Source organism: Berghia stephanieae, chromosome 10, assembly GCF_034508935.2.
Source record: "Berghia stephanieae isolate SIO BIC M18660-M18661 chromosome 10, UCSD_Bste_1.3, whole genome shotgun sequence".
Taxonomy (NCBI): Eukaryota; Metazoa; Mollusca; class Gastropoda; order Nudibranchia; family Aeolidiidae; genus Berghia; species Berghia stephanieae.
In genome coordinates this window covers 39,844,582-39,863,998 of record NC_088369.1, presented here as the reverse complement: position 1 = coordinate 39,863,998, position 19,417 = coordinate 39,844,582, and the positions used below count along the sequence as shown (strand labels likewise).

The following is a 19,417-nucleotide window of genomic DNA, read 5'->3' as shown; positions in this document are numbered from 1 at the left end:
CAATTCAAACACGGGAACGAGATCATTTACAAAGCTCTCCAAATTCAACTAAAAATCTCAAGACATTTGTAAGCATTCAATTCAAACACGAGAACGAGATCATTTACAAAGCTCTCCAAATTCAACTAAAAATCTCAAGACATTTGCAAGCATTCAATTCAAACACGAGAACGAGATCATTTACAAAGCTCTCCAAATTCAACTAAAAATCTCAAGACATTTGTAAGCATTCAATTCAAACACGAGAACGAGATCATTTACAAAGCTCTCCAAATTCAACTAAAAATCTCAAGACATTTGTAAGCATTCAATTCAAACACGGGAACGAGATCATTTACAAAGCTCTCCAAATTCAACTAAAAATCTCAAGACATTTGTCAGCATTCAATTCAAACACGAGAACGAGATCATTTACAAAGCTCTCCAAATTCAACTAAAAATCTCAAGACATTTGCAAGCATTCAATTCAAACACGAGAACGAGATCATTTACAAAGCTCTCCAAATTCAACTAAAAATCTCAAGACATTTGTAAGCATTCAATTCAAACACGAGAACGAGATCATTTACAAAGCTCTCCAAATTCAACTAAAAATCTCAAGACATTTGTAAGCATTCAATTCAAACACGGGAACGAGATCATTTACAAAGCTCTCCAAATTCAACTAAAAATCTCAAGACATTTGTCAGCATTCAATTCAAACACGAGAACGAGATCATTTACAAAGCTCTCCAAATTCGACTAAAAATCTCAAGACATTTGTAAGCATTCAATTCAAACACGAGAACGAGATCATTTACAAAGGTCTCCAGATTTAACTAAAAATCAAAATTGTAAATCCACCATTACAAAAAATAATATTTAATAATATTTATATTTTTTAAAAATTAATATTATATATTTTCTAGTCTCGTAATTTACAGACTGCAATGGAAAAATTCTCAAAATATTCTCTATAACATCAATGACATATCATCAGTGCTGATGGTGACAAAAAGTGAAAAAGTAGGAAAATGTTGAACGATTGCCTTTAAGCCCCATTTTTACTGCACTAAACCCCACTTTTAGAGCAATTGAGATGATAGACTATCATTGATACTTGCACCTGTGTGTTCCACCAGACATCAACTCATTGTTTCGAGAAAATGTAATTTTTAAAAGGAGGAAATTCCTCCTCTGTACTCCAAAATCGCAGATTTCCGCGGATCCAAGGAAAACCATCAGCACTGGACTGTATCATCTGATTATTACCATTATTTTTCAATTCAAATCCAATTTTTGATTTTAGCTTTTTCATATATTTTTTCCTTTCCTTTTCCATACTTGAAAAGTGAATGTTTTTGTTATTTGAAGTCTCCTCGTCATTATCTTCTACCAACATCCTAATTTACTTTACACATAAAAGCCCACAATTCCTATTGTTTTATCAGATTTGCAAATATTATTCATAATCCTACCCCTTTCTAAATTCTTTCAGTACCATTGGCTGCACTGTGCGGCCAGAGCAGAATCTGTTCTACTGGCCAATGGCCGCAGAGTCAGCCGTTTTTGAAAGGCAAAAACAATAATGTAATCAAATCCTACTTTCAACAAAAGTACTATAAATTGAACCAATGGTATCATTTCTTTCATCAGAACATTCAGCTGGCCCTAGAGCGCATTTTAATTGAGATTTTGCGCCGAATTCGAATGTCTCTTCGTCTTAGCTTGTCATTCTCATGCTGCCTCAATCAGGTGTCAGCCATTTTGTGACGGAAATGCGAATATAGCCTCAGAACTGAAAGAGTTAAATATAATCATAAAATATCACTGGCCTAACATTCTATTTCTTTTTTTTTTTTTTAATTTAATTTTCCAATGGAAGCTCACTTGGACAGCCATCCGATCTTGGTATCTCTGAGAGCCTCCTCCATACTGTCCAGAGAGAACAGGCCTTCACCGTCCTTGAGGTTGCTCGAAGAATTGGAGGAGGCTGTGGAAGACTCTTTATCTCTCTTTTTACTCCCATTGCCTCCCTTGCCTCCTTTGGCCTGCATCTCCGACACGAAATATTGGAAGGGGAGAGTCATCTAGTAAAAAGGGAAAATAGTACAATATATTAATTAGTGCTTGCACTTTAACTCGACATGACTGGGGCAATGTGTTGCTAGTTAACGGTTACATTTAGAAGAAACAATGAATTAAACACTACTGGAGTGACAATATTAGGTGGAAGGGGACAGTCATCGTAAAAGAGGGAAATAATATAATATATATATATATATAGGGATATAATACAATATATTAATTAGTGCTTGCACTTGAACTGGACATGGCTGGGGCAATGCGTTGCTAGTTAACGTTTACATTTAGAAGAAACAATGAATTAAACACTACTGGAGTGACAATATTAGGTGGAAGGGGACAGTCATCGTAAAAGAGGGAAATAATATAATATATATATATATAGGGATATAATACAATATATTAATTAGTGCTTGCACTTGAACTGGACATGGCTGGGGCAATGCGTTGCTAGTTAACGTTTACATTTAGAAGAAACAATGAATTAAACACTACTGGAGTGACAATATTAGGTGGAAGGGGACAGTCATCTAGTAAAGGAGGGAAATAATATAATATAGTAATTTGTACTTGCACCCGATCTCGACATGGCTGAGGCAATGCGTTGCTGGTTTTCGGTTACATATAAAAGAAACAATGAATTAAACACTACTGGTGTAGCATTATAGACACTTAGATAACCACGCCTCTCGGGCAGTCGTCATAATGTAAACAATGACAGTGATTGGTAAACATAGCAAACTACACACGTTTTACTATCGATGGTATGTATCTAAATAAAATAGCCACTGTTCTGCTGCTTGATCATTAGAACCAACACAGAAAATCATGTGTAAACTTAAACATTAAAATATGATTGAGAAAATCGTGTGATAACTAGTCACCCATTTGGCGGTATAAAAACAATAACAATGATCAGAGAGAGGTCGATTTCATTCATGTTATTGTTTATAAACAACCGACTATGTTTGTCCGAGCACATGTGAAGGTGTGCCACAAATTCCATGTTTTGATTGGTCAAAAATCTACTGGTTAATTAGATTACATTAAAAAAAAGCGCGTATGAAATATAATTTTACTTTATATGATATCCCCAGTTGCAGCTTACCTTAGACTTAGCTGGCTCTTCTTTGACCAAGGAGAAACTTCCAGTGAAAAACCAACCAGGGCCACAACCTTTGGGGAACCTAGAGATAACGGTGAGTGGTTAACTTTTATTACTTTGATGTATGACATAAAATGAATGCTTGATGCTTCAGTAGCTTCTGGGTAAAAATAAAAATGAAAAAAAAAAAAACACCAATACAGGAGTTTCCTGGGAGAAAAACAAAAACAAATTAAAAAAACAAAAAAACAAAAAAAATAAAAAATAATAGAAAAATAAAGATCTAAACAATGTGTAACAAACAACAATAATTTTGAAATAAAAAAAATGATCAAACTTGCTCCTTTACAATTCCTAACAAATATATTTCCTTTCTATTTCAGTTTGTTTAAATCTTAAATGTATAATCTATGTATATGATATTACTAAAAAATGACAATTCGCTTAATATTATTTACTTTGGTTTAGTTGAATTTAATAAAAAGTGTGAAAACCCTTATAACACCAATATAGCCTTTCAATGTTTAAGAAAATGGTGACACAAAAGAACTGATACATTTTGGAATTTGGGGGCCCTAAGAAATGGTTAGACAAGGGCAATTGTGGGATACCTGAGTACCCAAATATCAGTATTCGATTACGTTATTTCAAGAATAAAAAGAATCACTTCGATTCCAAAATGGCTGACTATTGTTGACGTTTTCTACTTAACAAATTATCATTAGCAATCTACAATACACTACAAATGGCGACGAGCATCTAGAACCCAGATAAGTGCAATAACGTTTACATGTATTTTCATTCTACCAAGCCATAAAACTATAATCTATTGACAGACTACTACCAACTATTGAGCTTGCATTCTCCAGTCTTGTACGTGTACATACCAACATGCCAAGACCCGACACCTTCAACGAAGGACTAGAGTCCTTCACAAACTATAAAGAAAGACTGGATGCGTTTTTTGTTGCAAACGACATTGCCGAACAGAAACAAACAGCAACTCTGCTATCATCCATCGGGGCTAAAACGTACAACACACTACGATGTTTGACGTCACCCGACCTTCCCTTTAGTAAAAGTTATGAAGAACTTTGCAAACTGCTGTCCAACCATTACTGCCCCCCTCCACTTGAGATAGTTGAAAGATTCAAGTTTCATAAACGCAGTCAAGCGATGGACGAATCGCTTCCTGATTTTTTAGCATCCATAAAACGGTTGGCTGAACACTGCAAATTCGGAGACAATTTAAAAATGTCTCTGCGTGACAGATTTGTTTGCGGAATACGCGATGAAACCATACAAAAGAGACTCTTGCAAGAGCCAAATCTCACTTTAGAATCTGCAACAGCTTTGGCACTTGCAATGGAAACTGCCCAGCGAGATGCAGCGGAAATCCACACAACAACATCCGGCAAATCAACAGCTGATCTCAACATTATAAAAACAAATCAGCCTTTACCTTCTAACAGAAGACATAACTCACAAACATACCCACCGTGCCAATCATGTGGGAAAAATAACCACAGGAGAGCCGACTGCTACCTCCGTGATGCAGTGTGTAAGTCATGCAACAAACAAGGACACATTCAGAGAGTGTGTCAGGCCAGGAAGGGCAGCCAACAACAGAGGAGAGGAGGAGACAGAACCTCACAATCCCGACAAGTTCACGAGCTAGATGAAGACAATGATTCCGAAGATAATTTTACACTGGAAATGTTTCACATGGAAGGAAACACACCAAAAATAAAGGTAGACTTGCAAATCAATAATATTCCTACAAAAATGGAAGTTGACACAGGATCTGCTGTTTCAGTGATGACGAAGAGGGACTTCACAAAAACATTCAAAACCTTCCCAAATTTGGAAAAGACAGCTGTTCGTCTGAAAACATACACAGGTGAAACCATTATTCCACTGGGAAAAATTTCAGTTCATGTAGAACTCAACAATCAGAAGAAAATACTTCCACTCCTTATACTTGACAAAGGCAGCAATCCTATTTTGGGAAGAAACTGGTTGGCCGCTATAAAACTGAACTGGCAAAGCATACATCAGATGACGACACCTAAAGATAGATTCAATACAGAAAAATTGAAAGCTCAGTTTCAAGATATATTTTCAGATGGAATTGGAAAAATAAAAGGAATAGAGGCAACACTTCATCTAAAAGAGGGAGCCGTTCCCAAATTCCACAAAGCCAGACCAGTGCCGTACGCCTTAAAACAAAAAGTTGAGAAAGAACTAGACAACTTAGAAGAACAAGGGATAATCACAAAAATTGCAACCTCGGATTGGGCCACACCCATCGTACCCGTATTGAAAAGCAATGGAACAGTGAGAATATGTGGTGACTTCAAGGTAACAGTCAACCCAGCACTTAACACAGAGCAATACACAATGCCAAAAATGGAAGACATGTTAGCTACTTTGGAACAAGGTCAAACATTCTCTAAAATTGATCTGAGACAAGCATACCTTCAGCTCCCTTTAGACAGTGCATCACAAAAAGTAACAACAATCAACACGTCAAAAGGACTGTATTCCTTCAACCGTTTAGCGTTTGGTATTTCTTCGTCACCAGCAATTTGGCAAAAGACAATAGACACAATCCTCCAGGGAACACCCGGAGTTCAATGCAACCAAGATGACATGATAGTCACAGGGAAAACAAACGATGAACACTGGCAAAATCTGCTACTAGTCCTAGCTAGACTTCAAGAGTATGGACTGAAGGTCAATCTTGAAAAATGCCAATTCTTCCAAGACGAAGTTATCTTTTGCGGTGTCAAAATAACCAAAAATGGCTTGCACAAAACCGAAAACAAGGTCAAGGCCATCATCGACGCACCACAGCCAACAAACAAAACACAACTCAGATCATTCCTCGGGCTTGTAAATTATTACCACAAGTGGCTGGAAAATGTGGCTCAAATTGCGAAGCCACTGTACAATCTTCTACAGGATAACACAAAATTTGAATGGTCAACTGAAGCTGATCATGCTTTCATTCAAATAAAAACAATGATCGCTTCGGACAAAGTCCTCATGCGCTACGACCCCGATCGACCATTGCGACTCGCCTGTGACGCTTCACCATACGGCATCGGCTGCGTTCTCTCGCACATCACACCAGAAGGCGACGAAAGACCTATTGCATACGCCTCAAGAACTCTCAATAAGGCAGAACAGAATTACTCCCAACTAGACAGAGAAGCTCTAGCTATCACGTGGGGTGTTAAAAAGTTCTTCAATTATGTATGTGGCAGGCACTTTACACTAATCACTGACCATCAGCCACTCAAATACATCTTCTCGCCCACAAAACCAGTCCCTGCAATGTCTGCAGCCAGACAACAGAGATATGCAATTTTCCTTTCAGCCTTCGACTACTCAATCGAATACAGGAACTCCAAGTCAAACGCTAATGCAGACGGATTTTCACGATTGCCTTTACCCACCACAAACTCAAGTCAAGAGGCCGATTTAGCAGATGAACTATTCTATACAGAAGTAATAGAGTCCTTACCAGTCAACGCAGCAAACGTTGCCAAAGAATCACGCCACGACAAAACACTGTCACAAGTCATACATTACGTCCAAACTGACAGATGGCCAAACACAGTCAACGAAGAACTGAAACCTTACTTCAACAAACAAAACGAACTGTCAGTGCAACAAAACTGTCTCTTTTGGGATATAGACTCATCCCTCCACAAAAACTGCATGCAAAAATCTTAAGTGTTCTTCATGAAGGACACATTGGTATAGTCAAAATGAAAAACTTGGCTAGGGGATACTTCTGGTGGCCTGCTATTGACAAACAAATCGAGGCAACTACAAAAGGGTGCCCTGGTTGTGCTTCAGTTCAACCTGATCCACCGAAAGCTCCTCTTCACCCATGGCACTGGCCCGACAAGCCATGGCAAAGAATTCAAATAGACTTCGCGGGACCATTCATGGGATTAATGTTTCTAGTGATCGTCGATGCCCATTCCAAATGGGCCGAAATAATACCGACATCCAACGCCACATCCATTTCAACAATCAATATATTGAGCAATCTTTTTGCAAGATTTGGTTTACCTGAACAGCTCGTATCTGACAACGGTGTGCAGTTCACATCCAATGAATTCAAATCCTTCACAAAGGTCAATGGAATCAAGCACACCCTTAGCACACCCTACCACCCAGCAACCAATGGGCTGGCTGAGCGAATGGTCCAAACTTTCAAACAAGCTATGAAAGCTTCAAAAGATGAGAAGGGTACCATCCACACCAAACTGGCAAGATTCCTGTTTGCTTATAGGAATGCACCACACACCACAACAAACGAGAGCCCAGCATCACTTATGTTTGGCAGACATCTGCGAACTCACCTAGACATCATTCGACCAAGCATTCATACAAGAGTATCTTCATGTCAAGACCGTCAGCTTCGTACTCACTCTTCTGCCAACACCAGGAACTTCGACAACGGAGACAACGTCCTGGTCCGAGACTACCGCGGACACCAACGATGGCAACACGGCGTAATACATGCCCAAACGGGAACACGCACCTTTGAAGTCAAAACAGCTCCCGGAGCCATATGGAGACGACACTCCGACCAAATTGTTCACACAAACACCCCTGCAATCACAAGCAAACCAGCACCGGCACCACTATTGGACATCGTCCCAAACTTCAGAACGGCTGAGATACCAACCATGGTTCAAACAACCCCAGCGAATGACCGAGATCCAAATTCTACGCGGTCACAGGTCGAGGTCCCGCCCTCACCCATAGAGAATTCCCAAATTCTCTAAGTCTCTCTGACAACATGTCACAGAGAACGCAATCTCAAAACAATCACAACACTACAAGTGCACCTTACACTACGAGAAGTGGTCGCAACGTGAGAAAACCAAACAAATTCACACTGTAGGCAGGGCCATTTATAAGCCTTAAGCTTGACTATAATATTGGAAGAAATATTTGTGACGTTGCGACCACAAACATAAAAACACTTTGCATCTACACAGCCGCATGAAGTAGACACTAGTTAAGACTATTAGAGTCCATTACTGTGTTTTCTTTTATCATTATGAACTGTTGACCACTTCAACTAGTTTAGTACTACACAGAAGAAACACTTTTTCTTACTCATCATTGATATAAGAGATAATTTTTTTTCCCTCGTATGCAAACATTATTTTATTTTTTTTTTTCTCATTTACTTAATTAATCATTTAAGCTGTATAAAACAAATGTAAGAATGAATGAACCATTATGTAAACCAAAACGAGCGAAAGTATAATAGCTCATTTTTTTTTTTACATCATCTAATTTTTTTTAAGGGGGAGATTGTGGGATACCTGAGTACCCAAATATCAGTATTCGATTACGTTATTTCAAGAATAAAAAGAATCACTTCGATTCCAAAATGGCTGACTATTGTTGACGTTTTCTACTTAACAAATTATCATTAGCAATCTACAATACACCACACAATAGTTCATAAATGTAGAAACTACTGGTAGTCTATCCTTGTGCTTGGTGTGAGGCAACCCCCAAAGTCTTACACAAATGCCACACCAAAAGGCTGTGACACTCATCATTTCTAATGATAAAACTAAATACCTAACAGACACGATTCACAGTAAGAAATAAAAAAAATAATAATCATTCTTCAAATATAAACACAATATCTCATTCAACCTATCTCGTGGAAAACAATAACGTTTTAATCAAGTCTAATCATAATCAAAACAATGCAAGATAGAATCATACTGGAGCTGCTGACCAAGAGTTTATGGTTGACTTTCCATGATCATTTTTACAATCAATGAACAATTTCCAAACATTAAAAACAAAGGTATATCTAAATATTGCTTGAAAAGAATGAAAAGAAAGATTAAAGAGAAAGAAAGAAAGAAAGAAAGAAAGAAAGAAAGAAAGAAAGAAAGAAAGAAAGAAAGAAAGAAAGAAAGAGTTAAAAAAAAAAAAAAAAAAAGAAAAGAGAGGAAGAAAGAGATAATATAATGAAGGGAAAGAGAGAAGAAAAAACTCACTTGTCCTCAGCAGGCTGGCTCAGGAAGCAAGGGTGTCTCTGGCCTCTCTGAGCACAGAAGGTAGAAATCTTCTTCCCACCGTTGACGGCTTCCAGCCACGAAGGGTGGACGTCCAGGGAAATGGCAGACGCCAGCTTCATGTGGATGAGCAGGATGGTGTCCTTCAGCTTCTCCAGCTTCTCACGGTTTTCATGCCGGACTTGCAAGAGGACGGTGAAGTTGTTCTTCTCCAACTTGCTGACGTACTTTTGAGTTAAGAATTTCCGCACAAGCAAGAGATGAAGGAAACATGTAAAAAAAGAAAAAATGAAAAAGACAAGGAAAAAAGACAATGCATTGTGATAATGATTGGCATCATCATCAAAAAAAAAAACCTGAGCTTTTATACAGCGCAATATCCACTAAATGTGCTCAAAGCGCTTTACAAGGGGTCCCTGGCCAACAGCAACAATTAGCATTTAAGACGGGACATGACGCCTGTTTCGACAGAGACAACAGTGTGAACGGCCAGGTACTTATTTTACACCTGCATACGGTGAGAGAATGTGAGTAAGGAGCCTTTTCCAAGGACTCAACTACGCTCCGAGCTAGGCTCGAACCCAGGACCTTCCGATCTGAAAGCGAGTATCATACCACAAGAACACATAGCCACACGTTTACTTAATTACTTTCCCATGCATGTAGGAACAATGCCATTCCCTCTCTTTTTAACATTTTGATCATAAATCTAACACAATACATTTTGATCATAAATCTAACACAATACATTTTGATCACAAATCTAACACAATACATTTTGATCATAAATCTAACACAATTGCAGAATTCTTGCTCCAGGCAAAGTGAATGATGCCGCATACCTACGTAGTTGTTTATATATTTTTTTTCTTGAACAAGAAAGAAACTTTTTTTTTTCAATGACTTTTTTTTTTCTTTTTTAAAACCATAAACTAAAAATCAACAAAATAGAAAGAAAAAAACAAAACAAAAAAAACAAAAAACAAAAAAAAACACACAAAAAAACAACAAACAAAAGCAATAGCAGTAATATATATAATGAGGCCCAATGCAGTGAGTGCGCTTACCTGGGTTGGATAAGCATCTCCAGCCACAATGTACTTCTTGTTGCCGTCGTAGATAATCCACAACTGACTCTCAAACTCTGATTCGTACAGGTGGTTGCTCAGCAGGGCACAGTCTGCCTTCACGTCCGTTGATTTATGCTGAGATTGAATACCAATTTATTTTATTATTTATTTTATAAGCAATTTTTTTTGTTTTGTTTTTTTAAGGGTTTTGCGGCACCTGCAACACATTTAGGTCATATCAGCATCAGTAAAAAGGAAGAAAATGGGATAGTAAAAAGTTCTAGAATTACAATTAAAGTACCCAAGAGTAGGACAAAAGGGAACTGGGAACAAATAGGGATCAGATGCAGATTCCAAGAGCATACCACCAATGTACTTAGTTTGAGATCACCTATAAGTCTCATCTGGACACGAGAACAAAATCCAACAAAGAGGAATACACTCAAATGCTAATATTATACATTCAAAATAACAAATATAATAATACATAAAAGAGAGATGATTTACAAGGGAAAAAAAAATATCATCTCCCAAAACAATAACTATACATTTGACTGTTTCCCTCCCAGCCAGGACAAAACCAAGTAATCTCATTCCAAGACAAAGACAGAAAGCAAGATAGAAAACAGATACAAGGGGATAAAAGACACAGTAAGTGCCTCCATGCCTACTATGGGAGGTCAGGAACCCCACCCAGGTTTCTTAGTAGTAATTGTTGGTGATGTAAGTGGTCAGATCTGACCTTTCTTGTGCATCACTTGTCAATCGAGGTTGATTTTGGGAACTTGCTGATAAATCATGAAAAAAAAAAAAAATTTAATGATACAAAAGCAAACAATAAATAGATAGATAAAATTGATTCAAAAAAAAAATTTTAACAAATAAATAAATGATCCACTAACCTTCATAAAGAAAGATTTTTTTTTTTTCATAAAAGTGATTTTTAAAAAATTAATTAAGAATGAACTTAAAAAAAAATTTGATTATCAAACTTCATCGTGTTTTGTTGAAAAGGGAAAAAACATACAAACAAACAAACTAGACTTCAGACACTTACAAGATTGAAATTGTAGGTCAGTTCTATGGCATGGATCTGTCTTCCATCCTTCAGTTGATCCCTCTCTGGCGACAAACACTTCAACTTATAGTCTGAAGGTCTAAAGGATATAACAAACAAAATACCAACAGGATAAATTAAATGAGATTTTATATAAACTAGCTTTTATATTGCGTGCTCAAAGCACTTTACAATAGGTCCCTGGCCAACAGCAACATTTAGGACAGGACATGACACCTGTTAGGCGGTATTACAATTTTTTTCGGGGACAGAGACAACTTTCTTAACGGCCAGGTACTCATTTTACACCTCAGTACAGTGAGAGAATGTGAGTAAAGAGCCTTCTCCAAAGACTGAACTATGTGCCGAGCAGGGCTCGAACCCAGGACCTTCCAATCCGAAAGCGAGTGTCATACCACAATACCACATAGCCGCACAATACCAACATGATATTACATTCAACATCAAGGATGAGTAAAGTATTGGGTGCTTAGTTGCTCAAATCAGAGAATGTCACTTAGTGACAAAAGTGTGTGTGGTGATCAGCGACTCTACAGAGAGGACCTAAAAATATCTCTGTCGTCTATTTGGAATTTAGTAATGTATTTATGTCTTTGTTTGTTTTTTTTTGTTGGCTGAAGAAGGGTTTTGACTGCGAAACGTTCCGTGTTTGGTATTTTGTTCTTTTTTTAAGCTGTTATATTCACTTTTGTTTATCAAAAAATAGGGTAATTTAACATCGACAATCTATCTGAATCATAATCTGCATTGGCTTCCTCTTTAGAAAAGAGCTTCTATGCAAAAAATATGCACCCAATAAAAGTCGCAACAGAAATCTCTGATCAAATTATAACAAAATAATTTTTATTTAAAACCTAGAACAGAATGTCTACAGAAGTTGAGAAATGTTCAGAGCTCTCTCTATCTCTCTTCCTCCTCAAATTACTGTCGATTCCCTCGAAACTTTCAGATCTCCACTCAAAGTGCATCTCTTTACTGTATGGATTCTACTTTGATGCCTATGTTGTATCATGTTCTGATTGCCGTTGTGACTTTCTGAGACTATTTTACTTTTTTTTGTTTTTTACTTATCTTCTTGGTGCTTGATCAGCACATAAGGCTGACATGGTGGAATGCCATCTTTCTTAGTTGGAGGCCATTTTTATCATCTGTCCCCAAGACCAATGACTAGTTTTTAATTCTCTTTCGATGCTCCTCCTCCATGTCTCCAGCGAGTGGGCAGCCCCTTCTTCTCGTTCCCTGTGGGATCCACCTGAGGGCTATCCTTGGAATGGCACACAGAGCCATTCTGAGGACGTGTCCAGTCCATTTCCACCTTCTCCTCTTTACAGCTTCAGATACTGGTTCAATTTTGGTGCGTTTAGCCAGTTCTTTGTTTTGAAATTACTTATGGCCAGAATATCATCAAGATCCTTCTTAGGCTTTTGTTTTGGAATGCGTTTAGTTTGTTAGAGATGGTGCCTGTCAATTTCCATGATTCAGACCCATAAAGGAGAACAGATAGAACATTTGTTTTGAAGAGACATAGCTTTGTTTTGGTGGTGATTTTCCTAGATTTCCAGGTATTTCTGAGCATTCCAAAGGCTCTTCTTACTTTCTGAGAATGTCATTATGGGATAAATACTTTAATTAATCTACTCTACCACGGAACCAACCTGAGCGGGCAGACGGCAGTCGTTAGGGAAACACTGGGGGCGACATCTTCTGACTTGAGAGGGGACAAAACATCAAAACGGGCAACACCCTCACCACCATGCTGGGAAATGGAAAGATATTAATAAGCAAAAAGACATTGTTTGTTTGTTTTTAAGGGTATTACGGTGCTTGCAACACATTTAGGTCATATCAGCGCCAGTAAAAAAAGAAGAAAATGGGATAGTAAAAAGTTTTAGAATTACAATTAAAGCAGCCAAGAAAAGGTAAGACAAAGGGGAATGGGAACAAATAGGGATCAGATGTAGATTCCAAGAGCATATCACCAATGTACTTAGTTTGAGATCACCTATAAGTCTCATCCGGACACAAGCACACAAATCAACAAAGAGGAATACACTCAAATGCGTACATTATAAATTCAAAATAACAAATATAATAATACACAACAGAGAGATGATTTACAAGGAAAAAAATATCACCTCCCAAAACAATAACTATGCATTTGACTGTTTCCCTCCCAGCCAGGACTCTGGCCAGGGCCAGGACAAAACCAAGTAATCTCATTCCAAGACAAAGACAGAAAGCGTGTTGGAAAACAGATATAAGGAGGATAGACGACACGGTAAGTGCCTCCCTGCCCACTATGGGAGGTAGGAACCCCACCCAGAGCAAAAAAAAACACACACACACACATAAATCTGCATACAGCGATTTTAAAAAATCACAGAAAATGGGTCACTACTTTACCACTTCCATAAACTACATCCATTGCACTCATTCAAAGATAAAACCTTCATCAAAACTTCTTTTAACAAATTCGCTTTTGAGCATCTAAGTCAATCTGATATAATACTGTTTTGGGTCGATAGGTCAAAAAATGTTTGACTCAAAATATAGAACAGTATGAGGATCTCCCCTTCAATACATTTTTTGTTGTAAATGAAGTTTTGTTGGCAGAGCACATAATACAGTGTGTCCCCAAAAAATGTATACACATCAAAATAAATATTGTAAATATGGGATTTAATAAAATGCAATTATTATTTTAAAATGTAGTTAAAATGCAGCGAAAAAAAAACAACACTAAAATGATACTTATAAATATTTTTACTCTTGTATAAGTCATAAATAATTAAATTGTTATTAAATTCCACGGTTACAATTATTCTTCATGTGTATACATTTTTTGGGGGGACACCCTGTATATTTGAAGTATTTTCAAGCCTCACTCAACCTTGCTGAGGGTAAGTTAGTAATTGATTTTTAAGTTAGTTATACTGCTTATTATTTCCTTATGTAACAGAAAATTTTTAAAACTAACCCCCCCCCCCCCCCCCCCCCCCCCCCAAAAATAAAAAATCACTGGATATTTGATACCAGCCTGTCTAGGCTGACGTCATAGAAATTGGAGCGTCATCAAAATTCATGCAACTGAACACAGGTGTCAAAATAAGATACAAGACATGAAGATGATTTTTTCTGCAGATCCACTATTTAACTAACTGAGCTTTTATTAGAGGAAAATGTTTACAGACCTGCCAAATTGAAAACTTCAAATTTAGTCATTTTTATGTCAATTGTTAGTAATTTGACATGGAAATTAGTAATTTCTGAAATTGTATATGAACAACAGCAAATTGACATTGATGATCACTTCAACATTACATCGTCATGCTTATGTGCTGTAGATATAATTTTTTATTGTTATTATTATCATCATCATTTATTATTATTATATTATATTATTATTATTATTATTATTATTATTATTATTATTATTATTATTTTATTATATATTGTTATTTATATCATCATCATCATCATCATTATCATTATTTTTGTTATTATTATCATTATTTAAGCATAACTGAGAATTTAAAATTCATAATTTTCCATAAAATTTCGTATTTTCGTAAGAGGCCCTGAACTTTGTCTAAAAATCATAAAAATTTTTTAAAATTCGTAAGATTTGGCAGGTATGTGTTTGACACTGCAAAAATTAGCAGAAAAATGTAAGAAATTTTTATTTTACATCGGAACTTCTACGGACCTGCGAAATATTTTTATCACTGAACTGTGCGGCTATGTGGTCTAGTGGTATGACACTCGCTTTCGGATCGGAAGGTCCTGGGTTCCAGCCTTGCTCGACGCATAGTTGAGTCCTTGGAAAAGACTCTTTACTCACAATCTCTCACCGTACTCAGGTGTAAAATGAGTACCTGGCCGTTAACAGCGTTGTCTTTGTCCGAAAAATTCTAATATCGCCTAACAGGCGTCATGTCTCATCCTACATGTTAAATGCTGCTGTTGACCAGGGATCCCTTGTAAAGCGCTTTGAGCACGTTAAGTGGATATTGCACTATATAAAAGCTTTTAAAAAAAAACAAAAAAACATTATCCAATTCTTCTTACCATGACAGGAGTCTGCGTGGACAGCTGTACCCCGTAAAATGTGATGTGAATATCAAGAGCCAACTCCCCTAGACTGGCCCACCATTTGGCGATACACATTTCCATTGTACAATCCCCCTGGCCAAAAGGAAATCAAAGCATGTTGTTATTATTAAGATTACAACTGTCACAAACCATTTGTATTTATGTTTTAAAAAAAACAAAAAAAAAAAACGATTCTTAACTCACTCAATCCTAGAGATTTTTTGCTACTTTTCGAAACTGGACAAAATGTATTAAAATGAGGATGTACATAGAGATAGTTTTATTCAACTATCATTGACATACAAAAACTAAAGACATTAGCTTTGATACTACGCCTATAATTAATTTGTCTCAGAAAAATGTAATAAATTATGGGGTAAAAGTAACCCAGGTAAATTACGGATATAGTCAGTGTTAGGGTTGAGTGAGTTAATATAAATCAGAGAAGAATTCAATATCTTGTCCAAAGATAAAGTACTCCAGCAGATCCATGGAGCAAGAGTTTCAATGTCTATTGTGTGAAATGGACAGCAGCAATCGCTTGCTACCCTTTGGATAAGAAGAAACTAGTCTATCGCAAAGTACTTTCCGCTAGAATAAGCTACCCAAATCACTGCTGGGTAGACAGAGGGGTCAGAAAATACTCTCAACTGCAGAAGGGAGCGTTCTCGATCCCTTTACATGTGAAGCAAGTTGCTCTCCCTACTGAGCTACCAGGAAGGAGCCCCTTGAATTTTGTAAATGTATTCGACAATTCAACAAGGGCCCAGATATCAAAATACTGCTTTTATTATCATTCTCATCATCATCATCATCATCATTATTATTATTATTATTATTATTATTATTATTATTATTATTATTATTATTATTATTATTATTATTTAATATATAAAATTTGCTTTTGTTACCATCTATATCTATTTAAAACCTTTCAAGAATTTTAATAGTTGATCTAGAAAAACTTCATACTGTATTTGCTCTGACAACAATGTCATTAACATGTCATTATCATTTGACATCATCGTCATTATTATATTACTATTATCTCCTTCATCATTATGAGCGATGGAAGAAAAAAAAATTAGATAAAATTTAATGTTGTCATCATAAATCTAAGTATAACGATACGATAAATAGAAAGTGAGAAAAGACGTTTAAAATATTTCTATGTTTTCACCTGAATTCTGTACATGTCTGAAAATGATCCTGATTGTTGCATATGATTTAAGCCAAATTTAAAATCTGGTTACAATTTTTGTGTTATAACAACAACCTATCTGGTATCAAACAAAACCGAAATGATTTTCAGCATGAATCTTCTACTACCTACGTTTGAATTATTTCAAATCTTTATGGCTCAGAGATGATTCATTTTATCTTTAAACATATTTTTACTACTCACAAATTATGACACTGTTCTCACTTTCTCTCTTGAAAACGAGTAAAAAAATAAACAAGAATTCTCAATTTGAAGTAAAGAATAAAATGAAAACCAAAGCAAATCCAAATCCAACAAGGGAAAATCAACTGACAATGCCTGTCTATTTCTTGAATGTCCAATTTATATTTCTTGCTCTCGGGTCTATAGAGACAACAGTATAAGATTGTGGGATAAATGATTAAGACTCAAACCTTTTAATTTACTGTGTGTCCGGAATGTAGGCTGAATTAGTGATGTGTAATTTGTAAAATATAGCCGAAATCCTTTGAAAAAATATCAAAACCGATGTTTCTATGCCATAATTTTAAAGAAAAAAGGGAATAAAAAAAAAATAAGAAGAAAACTCTAACCCATAAAGATTCAATATATTTGTCAAATGTCTCATAAAATAAGGCAATCTATTTTAAATGATAGAGAAAACCATTTACAAGTTTTGTTTGATATGCTTTTTATTCATGTGTGACCTGGCATATTTAAAAAAAAAGTATGTTAATAATCTTTATCACCAACTTCTAATGCCTATTAACTTGCAACTAGTTACGGACTTCTCAAAGTGTCAAAAGTGTTAAAATAAAAAATCATTATTTTTTTTCAATCTATTTAGATACTTTACCTGTGATTCTATTTTTGTTACTCCTCTTTGTTTTTGTTTTTTTTGCTTTTTCAGAAAACTGCCGGAAACTAAATCATTCATACACATTTTTCAAATGAACTTAATATCATTGAATTTGTGTTGAAGGTTATGAAAACAACCTTTTGTCAAAGTCTCAAATCCACAGACTTAATACCAGCGTTTTTTCCACCAAATTGGCAGATTTTTATCATTGTGTGGCGAGGGAAAAAATGGGCTGGTGGATGACGGATTTTTGATGATTTGTATACCCTTTAAAAAATATAAAAGTATAGCAATCAAGTCCTAATTATTTCTTCTTTTCCCCCCCACTAAAGTGACTTTTAGGAGCATTTATTGTGAGTGTACTGTTGGCCTAGATCTATATTACATAACCTAATTAAGATTAACGAAGGTGAAAACAATATCAGCCAGTCTAACTCCCGCTTAAACAAAATCAAAACTCTGAATCTTCATGCCTTTAAAAAGGAAACAGTTGTAAATAGGTGAGCAGCGTTTAGCAACATAATTTTTACTCTGAGACAATACATGATTGTTGATTATAAGTGATTTAAATCAAATGGCAGACTTTGGACAAATGTTACAGGGGAAGTAGGATAAAGTTGGCGGATTTTGGCCAATTTCTGGCATAAAGTTGGCGGGATTTTTGCAAAGGCACCTGGCAACACTGCTGAACACCATCTTCTTCATAATATACAACAAATAACTCAGACTGAGCAATTTTGTTCATATGCATATAAGAAAAGAAAAAAATTAATTAAATAATAATACAAAAAAGTAACTTTTTTTATTTTTAAAAATTAAATACATATAGTATATTTGGTCACATCTTACGTCGAGAAGATTACATCCCAGCCCAAACTGCAATGACAGAATATTTCCCTCATGGCAACAAATATGTAGGGAGACCACGAACATCAATAGTAACTACCCTGAACCACGATCTCTCTACATATCAGAAATTTCTAGATTCAGATGAGGCCGAATTAATCCCTGAAGAACTAAGAAATACTGCAGTGCCCTCCGTAAGAAAAGTCACAACAAGATCTTGACAGCCTCAAAACTCTGGCCCAGGACCGTGACCAATGGAAACAATTAACAACATGGATGGAGAGAGCAGCTATACTTATCGACTAACTATGGCGGAATCACACAATTCTCAGCAAGCGTCATTCGGACTGTGAGGCTTACTACTGCTACTACTACTACTACTACTACTACTACTACTACTACTAATATAGTATATTTACAAAATAAAATATGATATGTGATCCTGCCAGCACACAGAGAGAGTATACTTACAATGACTTGGAAAGCGTGGCAGGACTCTCCTTTATCGCTGATGGTAAAGAACTTTGAGAACTCGTGTCTCTTGTAAGAGTTCTGTGGGGTTATTTGCAGCATGTGAACCAGGTAACGACCACTCTTCTCGACATCCTTTGAGACTAATTTTAAAACTGGAGGAAAGAGAACACAATAACAATAATAATAATAATAATAATAATAATAATAATAATAATAACAATAATAATAATAATAATAATAATAATAATAATAATAATAATAATAGTAATAATAATATTTGTTTGTTTGTTGCTTTAGGTCTCTTCCAACACAATTGAGGTTATATGAGAGACCGCTGAAACAAAAAAACAAGCAATCTAACAAAAATAGTACAAATGTAAATCAAAATCATAACCTAAAGATATCATAAGCTAAATTATAAATAACCAAGAACAAACAGGCAGAAGATTTACAGAGAAAAAAAAATATCCCTGTCAAAAATACAATCACAAACCAAAGAAGCAGGATAGGCTAGTAAAGAGAAGAAGAAACGACATCACTATCGGATCGTACACCCA

At 36.0% G+C, this 19,417-nt stretch overlaps 1 protein-coding gene across 2 annotated transcripts in view; it reads right to left on the bottom strand.

The window, feature by feature from the left end:
• The window catches only part of LOC144981117 (tripeptidyl-peptidase 2-like), a 46,430-nt gene that overhangs the window by 6,592 nt on the left and 20,421 nt on the right, over positions 1 to 19,417 (bottom strand). Inside the window, exons 17-24 of one of the 2 annotated variants that reach the window (XM_078929260.1) lie at positions 18,858 to 19,012; positions 15,457 to 15,573; positions 13,044 to 13,144; positions 11,368 to 11,467; positions 10,309 to 10,445; positions 9,223 to 9,486; positions 3,173 to 3,251; positions 1,870 to 2,069 (exon numbers count right to left, since the gene is read on the bottom strand). In XM_078929260.1, coding sequence (XP_078785386.1) covers positions 1,870 to 2,069; positions 3,173 to 3,251; positions 9,223 to 9,486; positions 10,309 to 10,445; positions 11,368 to 11,467; positions 13,044 to 13,144; positions 15,457 to 15,573; positions 18,858 to 19,012 — 1,153 coding nt within the window. Of the gene's footprint in view, positions 1 to 1,869; positions 2,070 to 3,172; positions 3,252 to 9,222; positions 9,487 to 10,307; positions 10,446 to 11,367; positions 11,468 to 13,043; positions 13,145 to 15,456; positions 15,574 to 18,857; positions 19,013 to 19,417 lie in introns of both variants that reach the window. The other variant, XM_078929261.1, reaches the window with a different exon arrangement.